Source organism: Condylostylus longicornis, unplaced genomic scaffold, assembly GCF_029603195.1.
Source record: "Condylostylus longicornis isolate FDR11 unplaced genomic scaffold, ASM2960319v2 ptg000135l, whole genome shotgun sequence".
NCBI classification, from domain to species: Eukaryota; Metazoa; Arthropoda; class Insecta; order Diptera; family Dolichopodidae; genus Condylostylus; species Condylostylus longicornis.
Window position 1 is genome coordinate 17891180 of NW_026578103.1, and position 16960 is coordinate 17908139.

At 23.2% G+C, this 16960-nt stretch overlaps 1 protein-coding gene across 1 annotated transcript; it reads right to left on the reverse strand.

Annotated features, from left to right (window-relative positions):
• Window positions 1-1861: 1861 nt before the first annotated feature.
• LOC129615080 (maltase A3-like) lies at window positions 1862-4606 on the reverse strand. Its single transcript, XM_055530144.1, has 8 exons — window positions 4391-4606; window positions 3960-4303; window positions 3322-3900; window positions 3107-3214; window positions 2897-3044; window positions 2638-2833; window positions 2427-2564; window positions 1862-2017 (listed from the first exon to the last, which is right to left on the reverse strand). The coding sequence occupies exons 1-8, from the start codon at window positions 4575-4577 to the stop codon at window positions 1942-1944; spliced, it is 1776 nt and encodes a 591-aa protein (XP_055386119.1). The 5' UTR covers window positions 4578-4606; the 3' UTR covers window positions 1862-1941.
• Window positions 4607-16960: the final 12354 nt, after the last annotated feature.

Below are 16960 nucleotides of genomic sequence, written 5' to 3' on the forward strand. Positions count from 1 at the left end.
GAATTTTTATAAAATGTTTAAAATATCCCAGAAAATATTTAAAATATTCCCAATAATTTTTTTTGTAAATACAATTTTTTATATTTAAATAATTGTCACTACCTGCTGATTTCTAAAACGAATTTTCTAGTTATTTTCTTTTAATATTTATGTCAACAATATTGTATTAAAATTAACAACAAACATCATTGTAGACTTACTGTAGTATCTCCCCATTTTTCTTTGTATTCAAATAAAAAAAATTGGCTTTTCAATAAAAAAAAAAATACATAAATAAAAAAAGAAAAATGTTCTATGCAATCTATGTTTATAACGTCAAATTAGATTTTCCCTTTAAAAATAAATTTTTATATCATATACAAACCATCATCCAATCCACCCATTCAATTCATGACCCGGAAGCAGCAAACAACTTAAACGGTATTTTCCTATTTAAAACGAACGCTTTTATTTTCTTTTCTTTCCCCTGTTATCGTTTTTGTGGTGTAGTGACAAAGAAAATAATTTTTTGTATTTTTTCGTTTCGTTTTCGGAAATCTCAAAACATTGCGACACTTAATATGGGGGAAAGCAAAACAGAGTTTTTTCTTTATTTATTTTAGTTTTTTTTTTTTTTTAGAGTTCCATATCTTTTTGCGATTTTAGCTATAAGCTTGTACACATTTGTCATACGTGTATTCCATTTTTAGATTAGGGTTACCCACTTAATCATTCCATAAAAGTTATATGAAATTTGAACAGAATTTCTTAGACTTTTAAATATTTTCATTACAAAATGGAAAATAACTTGAAATATATTGCGCAAAATATTGCGAAAAATTAGCACTGTTTTTGAACAAACTAGATTAGCAATACATAATTTGTTTAAGAATACAATTATAGCGCAGCTTTCGCTATACATATAACAATATACTCCGTTTATGAAGGGGCCTATAAGTTTTGGTAGAAATTAATATTTTTCACAAAGTAATTTTTTAATTTCCGAAATTATATAAATGAAATGTTTCTTTAAATAAATCTGAGTTTATTTTTAATAATTGTAATTGGTAATCCTAAAAATAAGTTTTGCTTTTTATACAAAATTTGTCGAATATTAAATAAGATTTGGAGTGAGTTTTAACTTTTATACTAGAGCATAAAGTCAGTCACTGTTGATCATTTTACGATTTCTTTTTGATTGTGTTTATCCAAACATTATCGTTGCTCTAAGCAGAGACACATTTCCTTCTCACCCTAGAATAAATGTTTTTTTGGTCTTTTTAAAAATTTTGGAATGAGTGCAAAAATTACTTAAGAAATCTACCTTGGTATCGCACGATGATATTTAACTGTTACGAGTTTTAAATCCAAGAAGTTTATAAGTTATTAAGAAGACACAATAAAATGTCACAGTTCTCTTTTATATCATTATCATTTTTTATTGATTGAAATATAAGAAAAACTTAATAAATGAGAAAACTCTTATAATTGTAGGCGGCATTTATAAGTTAGATATATAGAGAATCAGTGAGGGAGTGAGGGAGAAAACTTTTGCAAATAATTATGCTCATATTAAAATGTTGGAATTATATATATTTAATTAAAAAATTGTTATTATACATATTTCAAGTTATTTTATGGTTTTAATTAGAATTCATGTAGAATTATTCTTATATTACATTCTAGTATGAACGTAAGAAATCTGTTTCTTTGGAAATAGTTGGATTTATGATTATAGGTGTGTCCTATATGGTCGTGTTCATGAGTATAGTTAGACATTAGTTTTAAATGAAAAATATTGTTATTTTCAAAATTTGTTTTGTTATATAAACTTTAATTAATTGCATTTAGTTCTACATATTTATTTAGAATAAAAACGAAATTTTAATTAAAATAAAATTGAAAAATTTTATTAATATCACTAATTTTCAAATTATTTAATCGATTTTGATTCAATTATTTTTACAGAACAGTTTCTGTAGTAAGCACCAATGCTTCATATTTATCCAATTGTATATTGTTTGCCAGAATGGTAGAACTGAAATAAATAAATATAAAATTATTTTTTAATTAAATTGATAAAAATTTTTTGATTTAGTTAATCAAAGTTCATTTGAGGATGCAGGGTAGGTACACCATGGATTTATGTACCTTAACTAGTATTAAAGTTATGGAGAAAAACGTTAGGAGTTATGAATTTTTTCAAAAACTGAAATTTTTACTTAAATTTTTACACTTTCAATTTAGTTCTTGATGTTAATTTTTAAAATGAAAATCCTAATAACGCCGGAATTCGCTTATTACTACGTACCTGTAGTTTAAAGGTTTTAGATTAAACTATGAAGGGTACGATATCTAATTTAAATATTCATTCTGAACCTAATTTATCTTACTCACTTTTTTTCGATTTAAGCAATTGTTTTAAAAAGCATAGAAGTATTACTTACCCAAGTTCTTTTTTAGATCCTAAATTTCTAATTTTTAAAATCAATTTATCAAGATTTGGGAAGCTCTTTGTTAAGTCGATTTTTTCTTCGCTATTACCAAAGTTTTCAATTAATAAAATTTGGGAATTATTATAGGTTCTGTAAATATAATTAATATTATTAATAAAAGTTAGATATTAAGTTTCAAGATCATATGAATCTAAAATGTTACCTTAATACAACGAATACATTTTTATCGACAGCATTATATTTGTAATTGCCAAATTTTAAAGTTTGCTTTTTACGTAACTCAATTAAACTTTTATAGATTTTTAAATGACTTTCTTTGGCTGCCATTTCAGTTTTTATATTTAATTCTTCATATTTTGGTGCCATTGGAAGCCAAGGTTTTTCTTTTGTTGTAAATCCTACAAAGAAATCAAAATTTAATGACAGCTTTAGTCGAACATTATGTTTCGAAAATATTTTACCTGCATTTTTAGTATCATCCCACTGAAATGGTGTTCTGCAGGGATCTCTTGAAAACTTTTCATATATAGAACTGTTACTATTACAACCAGCAGGATCAACAGTTTCTTCCCAAGATATTATTCCATCCAACATTCCAAGTTCTTCACCCTAAAAAAAATAAATTTTAAATTTTCAAAGAATACATACCATATAATCCTTTCATAAATTACCTGATATGTTACACTGACACCAGGAAGAATCATAACTAACATATTCATATGATCGATTTTTTCAACACCATATCTTGTACTGGCACGCCTTTTGTCATGATTTCCAATCTAATATCAATTTATAGTGATATTAATAAATGAATTTTAAAATTTCAAATAGCAAAATTTTTGATTATTTTAAACTAGTTTTTATGTATATATATGTATGTACTTACAACCCAATTAGCTGTTCTTTTTGAAGGCATTTCTGGTAACCAAGAATCTATAGATTTTTTAACATCTTCTGCTGTTAATTGAGAATTTAATTGTGTAATTAAATTAAAATTGAATGGTAAATGTGCTCCTTGAGTTGTTACATTTCCATAAAATTTCATTGTATAATCGGGTGGTGCATATGTTTCAATTAATAATACTTTTGATTCTGTATTAAAAATTCTTTGATGCTCATCGAATACTCTTCTCCATTCATATACTAAATCTATTGTTTCTGGTTGATTTTGTGTATAAATATGTAATAAATAGTCACTCTCTTCTGGATCATCAGTATAACCACTTTTAGGTTCATCCAAATATGTTCCATTTGGAAATCGTTCAATTTCAAATACACATGGTACAGCATCAACCCGAAAACCATCGATACCTTTATTTAACCAAAAACGTATAACATGATTCATTCTTTCAACAACTTTTGGATTTCTATAATTTAAATCTGGTTGTTGGACAGCAAACTGATGAAGATAAAATTGTTTTCGTTGTTCATTCCATTGCCATGCACTACCACGAAAACCTGCCAGCTGAATATATACTATTTGAATATAAAGAAAAATTGAAGTGTTAATAAAAATTTACTTACCCAATTACTTGGTGGTAATTTTTTTCCAGGATTTTTTGGATCATCTATACCATCTTCCCAAACGTAAAAATCTTCATATTCTGGATCTCGTGCAACAGATTTCTTAAACCATTCTGATTCATTACTCGAATGATTTGGTACAAAATCTAAAATAATTTTAATACCAAGTTGTTTTGCTTTTTTAATTAAATTTTCAAAATCTTTCATTGTTCCATATTCCTTTTGAATTTCATAAAAATCTTCAATATCATAACCAAAATCAGCCATTGGTGATTTAAAAATTGGTGATAACCATGTTGCTGTTACACCAAGCTCCTTTAAATAATCAAGTTTTTCTGTTATACCTATACATAATAAAATATTTACATATATTATTTTTAATAGAAATTACATAATATATTCTATAATTGATATTGAGGTTTATCATTTACCATTTAAATCACCAATACCATCTCCATCAGAATCTTTAAATGATCTTGGATAAATTTGATAAAATTGTGCAGTTTCCCACCAATCTTTACTTGGTGCCACTTCTTTTTTATCTTTACATGCAAAATTTAATTTCGCACTTAAAGCAATCAGTAAACCAAAAACAAAAGTTCTATGAATGAACTTCATTTTAAAAATTAATTCAGCTAAATAATTTCGTTCTCTAATAGCTAGCGCTATTTATATATTTTGTAAATTTTGTTATATAGTATAAATAACGTTATCATTTTATCAATTTTTATTATGAGTTTTAGTTTTGATTTTTAAGTATTTAAGTAAATATTTAGTGGAAAAAAAAATTGCAGCTAATCTAGACACTTAAATATTATATTAGAGAAATATTGTTTGCATTTTATAATATTCTACATTAAACTAACCTTGTTAACATGAATGGTTAACTAAAATCATGTAATTTACAAATATATTTGTTTTAATAATACAAGTATTTTTGAGTATAAGTATACGAATAGGTCAACATATGTTATACAGTGCTGCACATGAGCTTAATAACAGAAACATTTCATGTGTTAATTACGCTAATAAGACTTTAATTAATTTTAGTATTATGTAAAATTATAATTTTGATATACAAAATGAATTTTATTTTGATATACAAAATTCAAAGCTGTTTTGTCTTGTCATATCAGTCTTTTTGTCTGTCTGTCACAATGAATACTTTAAAATTAACTTTGTAATAATTATGTAGAAAATTTTACCAAATCATTTATAAAAATAACAATGAATACATAATTTAATTTGGATGTAAATGAAGTATATTGGTTGGAATATTGCTATATCGTACAATTTCAAGCCTAATGTCGACATTTTATTTCAGAAACTATTGGGGCTTAAGGATTGCATTTTATAATTACATATATAATTTTTTGATAAAGTTAATCGAAAATTTTAATAAATGCAAGAGATTAATTTAAAAATCAAAAATTTATTCAAATTTTTTAATTAAATTTAAGTAGCTTCTTGTATTTAAATATGAAAAAAAAAGTCATAAATCTTTCACAAAATCAAATCAATTTTTAATATCACGTTTTTTTTTTTTTTTTTGTTGTCTTGAATACTTTTATGTCAAATATTTTGTAATTAGCGAACGTACAAGTTTTGCATAAACATTAATGTTTACTCGTGTGTTTTGTTCTCTTTTATCATAATTTCGTTTAATCTACATTGTAGACTCTCTTACAAAATATTCTTACCTATACATATATACCATATTGTAATTTTATCAAGAAGAAAAAAATCTTTGAATTTCAACAAAAAAGCCTTTGAATTCAAATCATTTTTGTGTTGTTGCTTTCTCTTACATAATAAATATAAAATTAATATAGTAAATTTCATTTTCAAAAATAGACACATATTTAACCTGCCACTATAATATTATCAAAAATAATTAAAAAACACTAAAAAGTTAAGATTAAAATTAAAAAAGGAAAAAAGAGAGAGAAAAAAAAAATATGAATGGAGAACAAAAAATAGAATTTTATAGCTTTTAAATTAGATAATAAAAATCTCATCAAAAAACTTGAATATCCTTTAATAATAAGAAAAAAAAAAGGGATAATACAATTAAATGAAATCAAACAAATGAAGAAGAAAAAAAACAAAAAAAAAATAAAAAGGATACAAAGCCTATGTTGTATAGAAAATCAAATATATAACGGGTATTTATAGATTTTCATCTTTATTCAAATTTAGTTTTTCATTTGCTACTTATAGTTTCCGTTTTGTTTTATATATGTATACATATGTATATACTCTTAAATATAACAATTTTTTTTTTGTCACATTTCCCCCAACTTCATTACAACTCTTTGTAGGAAAACTAAATTACAGTAAGAACAAAATTGATTTTTAAATAAGCTTAAGTAATAATTTTGGATTTCAATGGAGATTGCAAGCTATCTGTTATTGTAATTGGGAAATCCTCTATTCTCAGTAAATTTATTTTATTTAGCTGGTATTCTTTATTTTTATTTGGCTTTTTTAAATATTAACCCATTAAAGACTGTTGGAGGATTCAATTAAAATTTTGATTATTTCACTAAAACAATAAGAAAGCTAATATTAATAATTATGCTCTTGTAGATTGTATAAAATGGAAGTAGATTCGTACAAATTTGATTTTTGAGTATTTTATTACAAAGAAAATTATCTATTTTTGTGTTTTTTCAATATATAAACAATTGACGTCAATACCGGTTTGGTAAAATTATAAATTTAAAATAAATTTTTTCATTTTATTCCCTATAGTGAATTTATTTATTAGTAAGACGCTTTAGGTTATCATAATACCAGATCATTAAAAATGGTCTCATTTGAATTTGAAATTCAGTTAAATAAATTTCTTTGTAAAATATCTAATTATAGTTTATACATCTGGAAATTTTATTGGAAGTAATTTTGTATACCATAATTATTATTATGTAAAATTCACTGCTAATTCACCATACTATGTAATTTATTGAAGTGAAACTGATGTGCTAGTTCTACCAATTTACTAAACATTTGGTTTTCTAATTTTTTTTGCATTTCCGCTAATTCGATACTAAAAAAATATGTGTACGAGTTTTATTTTCGCTGTATTTTCAATGAATAAATTATTAAAATCAATTGGTATATATAACATTTTTGTCCACATTCACCATAATGTTTCCTTTATTTTATTCACTTTATATTCACCAATCTAAAGTTTAATAAGTATTTTAAATAAATAAGAATTAAATTATAAAAATAAAGCATACGTAAGTGCTTGTGTTTACTAAGATAATGTAAGTTTTTAGAAAAAAGGGTTTTAATTGCTATAAACGATTCTAATTCAAGATCTATATTGTTGATAGTATATTATTCTCATTAACTCCTTATCAACATATTACGATAATTAAATAATATTTACGAAATCCACATTTTTAGTTCTATAAAGAAAAATAAGAACATTGCATATGAAATTTTTGATTGAATTTATGATATTTATTTTTCTATAATGTAATTATATTTATGTTTTTAACTGTATAACAGTTTTGCTCTCAAAATTGTAAAATAGAATATTTGTTTTTCTATATTAAATATTATAATCAAATATTTTCATAGTTTTTGAATGAATGTATTTAAGTATATGTAAAATTATATGTATATTATATTGTTATATAAGTTGATTTACTGTTATATAAGATGTTTACGATATGAAAATTCATTAAAAATTTTCTTTTCTTATTCACATTTCATTTAAATAACCGAATGGTTGGCAGGAGTAAAAAGAATTCTGTGTTCCGGATATGGTAATTGTCTTATTTAATCAGGTATAAAATTTATAGTTCGAAACTGTTATATTTAATTAGATTTATAAAAAAGGAAAAAAAAACAAAGATATAGAGAGAGAGAGAGAGAGAGCAAGTGTTTAACCATTAACCACTTTGTTTTGAAATCCTTTTTCTTTTATTTTGTTTTTTTTTTCTACAATTTCTTTCTTTTTGTTTGTTATAATAGCTATAGAGGGCGTGCGAATAACTTTTTAAAATAATAATACAAAAAAAAAAACAAAAACATATCCTTAATAACTATAAAAGAAAAATCTAAATGTATAAAATTTACGATTTCTTTACAATAGGATTTAAATATTTTTTCTGTTTCTTATTTTTGATAGTTTTAATTACAGTTCAACATACATGTGAATTTTATATATGTATATAACAATATGTTATTAAGTAAATATATTAGAATTAAAATATATATTATGGCATATATGTAGATACATGTAATTTATAGCTATACTGAAAATAAGTGCGTGCATGAAGAAAAATATGTGTAAATTTTATTATTTTAATTATCTGAAAAAGATAAGGGTAAGGGTATTGTAGGCTTAGAAATAAACTTTAAAGTAAGATGGAAAAATAAGATTTTTAGTTTTTTCTTTTCGTAAGTGGATTTACTGATGGGAATTCACTGATTTTCAGTGTGAATTTCATTTATATTCATTTACACTTTGATAAAGATTTTTAACACTTAGTTTTGTTTTTTCTAATGTTACCATATTATAAATGTTTTTAATTTGGTACAAAATGCAAGCGGTATACCGAAAATTTATTAAAATAATAATTTAAAAAAATTATTTTTTTTGTGGTTTTTGTGGTTAATGTTTCCGTTTTTGATAAAATTTATTAGATCGGCTATGAACGTAAAATCGATTCAATTCGGTTTTCAATTTCCCGATTAAGGGAGCAATAATTATGTTTCCAACTTGCTTGCAAATTGTTAAAATACATGATAAATGAAGTATAAATCATAAATTATATTATTGTTAGTATTTCGATTATATGCTTATATAGATTATTTTTTTTTGAACGTTTGTTAAATCTATACAGTTTATATTATGTAAACTATCTGGCTATAATTTTGGGAAACAATATTAAACATGTAATTGGTAGTATTCCGGCTAAAATGTTAAATATTTTTCGTCAAAAAGTAAACCCTAATAAACGCAATATCTTTAAGAAGTTTCTTTTTGAATTTCTTATTCGATTTTATAATAGCAGGCCCATTAGAATTTAATGTGTACATTTTGAATAACTTCAAATTGATAATCTCTCCTTAGAAAATTTAATAAAATTATAATGGTCACTCTATAGTACATTTTATAAGATAATAATTGTAAATAAAAAAAAGTTAAAGAACTAAGAAAGAGAAAACAAAAATTTATTGTTAAATCTTTATAAAAGTGTGCGTATAACATTAAATGAAAAGGATATTTACACACAAAAAGAGAAGAATGAATCCTTTTCTTTTCTTTAATTATTATTATATACATCTTGATAAGAATTTTATTTTTAATCAAGAAGGACATATGCATATGATTATATGTATAAAATGGTTTTTATTTACTTACTTTAATTTACATACAAACATACTAACATGAATTATTATAAACATAATAATATTACGGTAAATGCTAATAAAATTTTCTTATTAGAAAGAAAAAATTTTTGTCCTTATTTTTGTTTACCTTCAATATTTGGGTTTTCCTTTTTGTTTTTAAATTAATATTAAAAAAAAAAAAAATTAAAATTCTTTTCTTGAAAATTTTTTTATAGGTAAGGGTTTATTCCTTTCTTTATTCCTTTTTCTTGTTTAATTTCTTAGGATTTTATTTTGTAAATTTAATTTTTGTTTTCTTTCTCATTAATTTTTAATATTAAAAATTTTAGTTTTGTTTGTTGAAAAATAATGTGAATTTTTTTCTTTTTGCAATTTTTCTGTAGTTTTTTTTATTGAGGTCTTGCGAACTACTTACTTGAGGCTTTGTTATTCTTATAAAAACAGACACCCATATACGCGAAATATTGATTTTAATAGTTTGCTTCGTTCGTTATTCTTAGGGGCAAGTATTTTCTATATTTTTATTGATTTAAAACTGCAAACTTTCAGATGCTATTAATGTTTTATTATTAATGAAATCGATTTTATGTAGCTTATTAAAAAAATAATATTATTTTAATATTTTAAGGTTTCTAATGACGATCGTTTCCTCATGTAATATCAATTAATAGAAGAACTTGCAGATTCAAAAACAAATTGGAATAACTAAAAGAATAAGTAGATTTAACTTTTATTGAACAAATATTTTTCTCCAAAAATTTTAAGAACTTACAAAAAAGAAAGCTAGCTTAAGGAAGAAAGTAACCAATGATGAGTGAGTCTGAAATGTAAATCATATTTTTCTTAATAATTAAAATTTTATAATACTATATTCTTACATTTTTTAGTTTGGAAATTAAGTTCACTACCATTTAAAGGTCGCAACGCGTAACTTTTAGAAAAAATAATAGAAGAAAAGAGATGTTCAGGGAGGCGAACATTTCGAAAGCAAGACCTTCCTAACAATGAATTTAAAAGGTTGTAGATTAATGCTAACTTACAACCATAGTTATTGGACAAAAACCTATAATAACCATTGAAAGAAGCAGAAGAAACAGTAAAAAAAATTAGGTGGAAAATAGTGATAGGTGTGGAAATTGTGTGTAATATCATTACTAATATAGATTATAGATGTAGAAGCTTTTTGTATTTATTTGTATAGATTATAGATAGAGGAGCTTTTTGTGTTCTAGGCTGATCAAAAATACACTTAAAACCAAATGAATTCGAATAAAATGAATATTGTATTCCATGTGATTTTTCGGTGTAGTAGAATATTGCATTGGTATCAGAATTTATGAATTTATATTTGGTTTTCTGTTCTCAGGTTGAAATTATTATAATAATTTATCCTTATTTCTATAATAATTATAATTTTATTTAAAATATTGAATCAAGAAATTCAATCGTGAAAAATTAATTCGGTTTCATTCTTTACATATAAATGCAATGTTTGCTTTATAATGCAATAAATTTTTTTAAAAATTAATACTATTTGAAATTTTGTGCCAAAAATCTCGAAGTGTCAACAATTTTAAAAAAAATTATAGCATAATAATATTTCAATTGAAATAATTGCATTTTAAATCTTGTAAAATTTGATTGAGGCTAAAAAAGAACTTATAGTTTATCTAAAGTATCTACTACGTTTAAAGTATATATCCTTGATAGGGCGATTCAAATGTTTTTGTTTATTGAAAATAATTTTAAACTTAAAAAAAAAGCAATGAAAAAAGGGCTACATTTTTCGTTTTAATATTTTTAAAGATTCAGCAAAAAAAAACAAAAAAATTATCGTACATTGTTTTATTGAATAAGGATGAAAATGAAAATTTTAAAATAAGAAAATGTGAAGACCTAACATTTCTGATGAACATAATTAAAGTATCTCTATATTCACACACAAAATAATATACAAAAATATTGAAATATTTCCTTATTAATTTTATTATGAGTTTATATTATATTTATTTTTCTTGTTATACATTCGTATATTAATAAGGATTCAATTTTCCCTATAAGGATTTCTGATTTTAAGAAAAATTTCTTGTATAGTTAAAAATTGTGTCTTAAAAAATTCATTATGTTTTCTCACGTTTCCATACAAGTATAATAATTATATTTTATTATTATTATTATTTTTTTCTTGTATTTACAATATATTTTATCAAATGAACTTAAATATACAAGTATGGATGTAGACGCATACATTATATGTTTATGCAGTCCCTTGAATATTTCTTAAGATTTAAAAAGTTGAAGAGAAAAATGAGACAGTAAAAATTTTATCTATCATAAATACAGAGTGTATCACCATATCATTATGAAAAGTGTTGGAAAGAGAAATAAAATTTTAAGTGAAAGTGTCACAAATTTTTATTATCCTGTAAAAGTTGAATAACTAACATCCAACAAAATTGGTTTTTGATTTTACACCTACATGTATATTTCGTGTATTCCGCAAATTTAATTTTCTGTTGTTCGTCTGATGTTATGTTTTGAGTCAAATGTTTTCTCTAAATTTTGCTCTGCAAATTTATTAATCTTATAAGCAATCTCTTCGTTTCACTTGTTTATAAATTTTTGTTAAGTTTCGGTCTAATTGCCATTAACTATGAGATGAACCTTATACCCTCAAAGTCTTATAAGTCTTGTATGAAATGTGTTTATATTCACTCGTACTATCTTAATTTGAATAGAATAATGATGGGTATACTCTGTAATAAAAATTGTTCTTATTTTATTTTCGTAGAATGGTGTAAAAATAAAAAGAGGTAATTTTATAGTTTTATACAATTATGATGGGATACAGTTATGTATGCCAGCTAACTTGTACCTTATATAATTATGTTTAGATTTTGTGCATTTTATATTGTATAATATGTATTATGTATTTCAAGTCATATTAAATGGTCATTAGTCAAACAAGAGGATAATAATAAATTGGTTGTTATTTTAGTTTCTCTACATTTATGTATCAAATAATTTTATAATGTATTGAATGTGACAAAATGCTATTATACAGTGTGTTTTGTGTGATAAATTTTTCTATCGGTTGTTGCTATGAGATATTTTGTGTTAAATTATTTTATTCTATCTGTTTAAAGGAATTCATTTTTCTCTGAAAGGTTTTGTAGACAAATAAATATTTTTCTGTTAAATATTATCCCAGTGTTCCTACGAAATTTATGAGTTCGTCACAAATCGCACGAAATATTAAATCCATTTTCACATGAAACTTAGATATATATATTAGGTTTCGAGACAACAATGTAAATTTAATTATTCTAGGTGCAGACCACAAGGTGCAATATTCAACTTCATTAAGTCTATATGTGGATTCCAAGTTTTTAAAATCGTCTGTCAAACATCTAATTCCCAAAATGATAAGTAGAACTATTAAAGTGTTATTACGTGTTTTTGTTTACTATGGCGTTGATACAAAAAGTGTCATCTTTATATTGTTTTTTCAAAATGCCAAATGTCTTGTTTTTGGATGCTGTTATTATGTATATTGCACTGTATATTCCAATCTTATCTTTTGTATTGTAGAATATTGTTTATTCTTCTTTAGGCAATAATATTAAATCTAATAAAAATAAATTTAAGATTTTTGTACTCCTCGAATAATAAATTTGCGACTGAAAAAATTTAAGCAGAGTGTTCAAAAATTAGTAATAACATTCGGTTGTAGCTACTACAAGTCTATATAAAATGTTATAACTTTATTTAGAGCGTGTCTCTCAAATATTTGAAAATTCTGTTTGAAAAAATGTAGTTTTTAATTAGAACAAAAAATTTCCAGAAAATTATTGTTATTAATTTCCACAAAAATTTTGTTCCAATAATTTTTAGACACGCTGTTCTTAATATTCTCATTTATTAATTTTATTTTATTTTGTATGGAAATTTTTATTTAATTTTTTCTTCTCTATGTTTCAAATAAATGATATGTTTGAGATATTTAAGAATATTTTATTTTACATATTGCTTTAATGGTTTAAGTAAAATTTTCATAAATTTGGTTTAATGTCGAATCTTAAGAATGTTCGAATGTACGATATATAAGAATTTGTGCGTTTGTTTCTCAATATACAGCAAAATTTCTACAAATCATTAATTTAACTATTTCGCTTAGATTTTCAATATAGGGTTAGAAAAATTTTTTTACTTTTTGTTTTTAATATTTTTGCTTAATAGCAACTTTTTTCATTTTTCCTACATATCTATGTATATGTATAACTAGTTATTATAAAAATCATAAACTTTTCCTGGTAAATTCATAAATTTTTAGATACATAAATGTACATACACATATGTTTTTCTAAGGAAGTTTTCTTAAAAAAAAAGAAAAATACTAAAATAAAATAAAGCATAAAGTTTTTTCCGAACACAGACAGAATTAAAGAAGAAGTTTTTTTTTTTAGAAATTTCTTAAATAACATGTGGGAAAGTTGATCCTTTTTTTCTTCTATTTTTATAATAAAATTTTGTAATTGTTAAACAAAAATATCATAGAATGAGTAAAAAAAAAAGTTGATCTTTTGTTTTTGTCTTTCCCTTTATATTTTTAATTAATTTTTAAAGATTGAAAACAATATTTTAAAGGATCCAATATTAAAAATTTATTAGAAAGGTAAAAGTTTTGATCTTGATATTTTCTGGTTTGTTGTTTAAATTAAATTGATATTTTTTTTTACTTTTTCGTTGATTGTATAATTTAAATTTTTAAATATCAGGAATTTGAGTTTGTATTTTATTCGGATATCGTATATCGGATAAGAAATATTTTATTTTCATTCGCATTATAACATTTTAGTATATAAAATTAGACTAGCTGGAATGGATTGCATATAAGTAAATTTTTATAGCAGTTTGTTTAGCTTAGCCTGTTTTACTTTTTCAAGAATAGAAGGCAACTAAAATTTTCGCTATTTTAAATTTAGTTTTCAGACCTGCATTCTTCTGGGAGAATCGCCTTCCAGCGTTTAATTTTTTGTTTGTAGAGAAATGTTTTATAATTTTGATGTCAATGAGCGAAAGTGAAATAGCTACCCTTTTTTTTTTTAGAAAACTGTGCATCAAATGTTTGAAAAACCTGTCGAAATAATTTTAATATGCCTGCATGTTTTACAGCATCTGCAGGAGTTTAAAATTAAATGTGACTTTCATTAAATTTTGATTCCGATACAGAAATAATATTTAAATTTTTTTTAAACACTTCCTAAGTTTTAAATATTACTTACACACATTTATTATTAATTATAGAATTTTGGAAGGAAATATTATTTTTTTTTCGTAATTTACTTAAAAACCTAATTTAAAATTTTGAAATTTTTCTAAAAATAATTCTATTTTTATTTACTTTAAGGCAATAATTTGTGCAGGTATAACATAGATTAATTGGAAATATCCTTTAAATTAAAATTTGAAAATCAATTTATTTGTAGAAAATTGAAATTTTAATTTTTAATCAAATCAAATTTTCAATAATCTTAAAAGTATTTCAATATATTTTTAATATTCAATATTTCATATTCAATACATTATAATATGGTTTAATATTAAATGAAATATTCATTCAATTTCACAGCCTTAATAATACACAAAATTGAAAATTATATCAATTCTACATTTTTGGTCAGTCAAATGGAAAAATTACAATTTGAAAATTATGTTTATTTTTTGTTACATACAATATACATAAATATTTATGTACATATATTGTTATAAATAATGTTGACCATTTTCCTTCAATATAATATTGTCCTTAAAAACCTAGAGGATATTTATTTTCATTGAACCATTTCATATATTCATTATTAAATTACCAAATATAAATTTTTTTAGATTGCATTTTTTTTTCATTTATTTTGTTAAATTTCTTTTTGCTTTGCTTAGATGGTCACTTCTTTAGAACAATATTTTTGTGTTTATTAGATATTGAGGTTATATGTATAAAATTGTTGGCAGTTAAAATTTATTTTATTAAAATTATTATTTTTATTATTTTTGATTTCTTCATTTTTATAAAATGTCGTGTATTGTAAGTTGATGCTTTATTAAATAAATATGTAAGAATATAAAATTTTGTGTTCATAACATGTGAATCAAAATGGTAGTAAAATTATTGCTATTAATCAAAGTAAAATTTTAAGACCAACGGCTATTACGATTTTAGTTGTGCTTTCTGAAAATATCAGTTGAATTCAGGCCAATTCACAAACAATGAGCCATATAATTTAAATTGCTTTTAAGTTTAGATAAAAAATTTTGCGGTATTAAATTAAGGTAGATGTAAGCATCAGTCCTTAAGAGTCACGACTTCAATTTTTATTTATTGAAACATTGTTATTCTACTAGTTTTGTTGGAGCACATTGCCATTCTACTAGCTTTCACAAATCTGGTCCGTCAAACATTTTATAAGAAAGTTCTCATAGCAATGCATCAGTGTTTTTTCCTTATTTTCATTCACCTTCTTGCTGTGGTTAATTTAATTTAACAAAAAAATGTTTGCAATTTCTTTGAATTAGTTGATTCTAAAAAACTTATTTTTTCTGAAGTTACAAATTTTGGAATGTAAAGTCATTTTGAAATTCTTAAAAGTAAAATTTAAGGAAGTTTTTGTCAAAATATGAAGAAAATTACAATTTTCTACATTTCAAAATATAAAGAGTCCAAGAAATTTAGTTTTTCTCAAACTTTTTCTTAACTTAATTTTCTAATAGTTTTATTTTAATTTATTTCATATTTATGTATTCAAAAATGTATCCCTTGAATAACAAATTGTTATAGAAAATAAAAATTGCTTACAATCGTTTCATAAATAAATTTATTAAAACAAATTAAAATATAAAGCTTCTTTTAAAGTAAATGTAACACCTGTGATTAAATTTTAACTCACCATCATAGTAGAAAGAAAAATCGTTGAGGAACAAGGCATGTATATATACATATACATTCACAAATACATTTATTTACTTAAATATGTATATAATTTAATATAAAGATTGGTACATTTATATATACAGGTCTTAGATCCGGTCTCTTCTACACCAAATTTTGGCATTAAATATAACTTTTTTTTTTGACTAATATAAATTTTGAGAACACGGGATGAGTGAAAAAATTTTACATTCTACAATTTTTTCATTCCAGAAAAAAAACAGCAAAAATATGAGCCACCACAATAGTTTCTAGAGAGAGCATAAATTAAGAACTCTGTGTAAGAACACCTCAAGTATACCAAAAATTTTGTGGTATCCCAATATTTAATAACTTGTATAAAATAAAACCCATTCATATTATTTTGCAATATAATGATAGCCAACACCATGGTACTACAAAACTAAAGTGAGGATTTAGAAAGAAATTTAACTATATATGTACTTATTTTTCAGTATTATGATGAAGTAAACACTATTATAGGTTTACCACAAAAATATTCTTCTATATATTAAGAAAAAGGAAAATAATATATGGATAAATCACTCTTACACAAAAAAAAAATTCAATAACGAGTGAATGGTAATCAGTCTGAGCTCAAAATAACTTTTTCCATTCTTAAATTTAGCTAGAAGAAGAAAAA

What these genes read in the sequence shown, in the direction of transcription:
- LOC129615080 (XM_055530144.1), bottom strand. Translation starts at nt 4,577, where the DNA reads ATGAAGTTCATTCATAGAACTTTTGTTTTTGGTTTACTGATTGCTTTA. An exon ending in AATGTATTCGTTGTATTAAG is followed by an intron (nt 2,565 to 2,637) that starts GTAACATTTTAG and finishes TTATATTTACAG; the next exon opens with AACCTATAATAATTCCCAAA. An exon ending in GGATCTAAAAAAGAACTTGG is followed by an intron (nt 2,018 to 2,426) that starts GTAAGTAATACT and finishes TATTTATTTCAG; the next exon opens with TTCTACCATTCTGGCAAACA.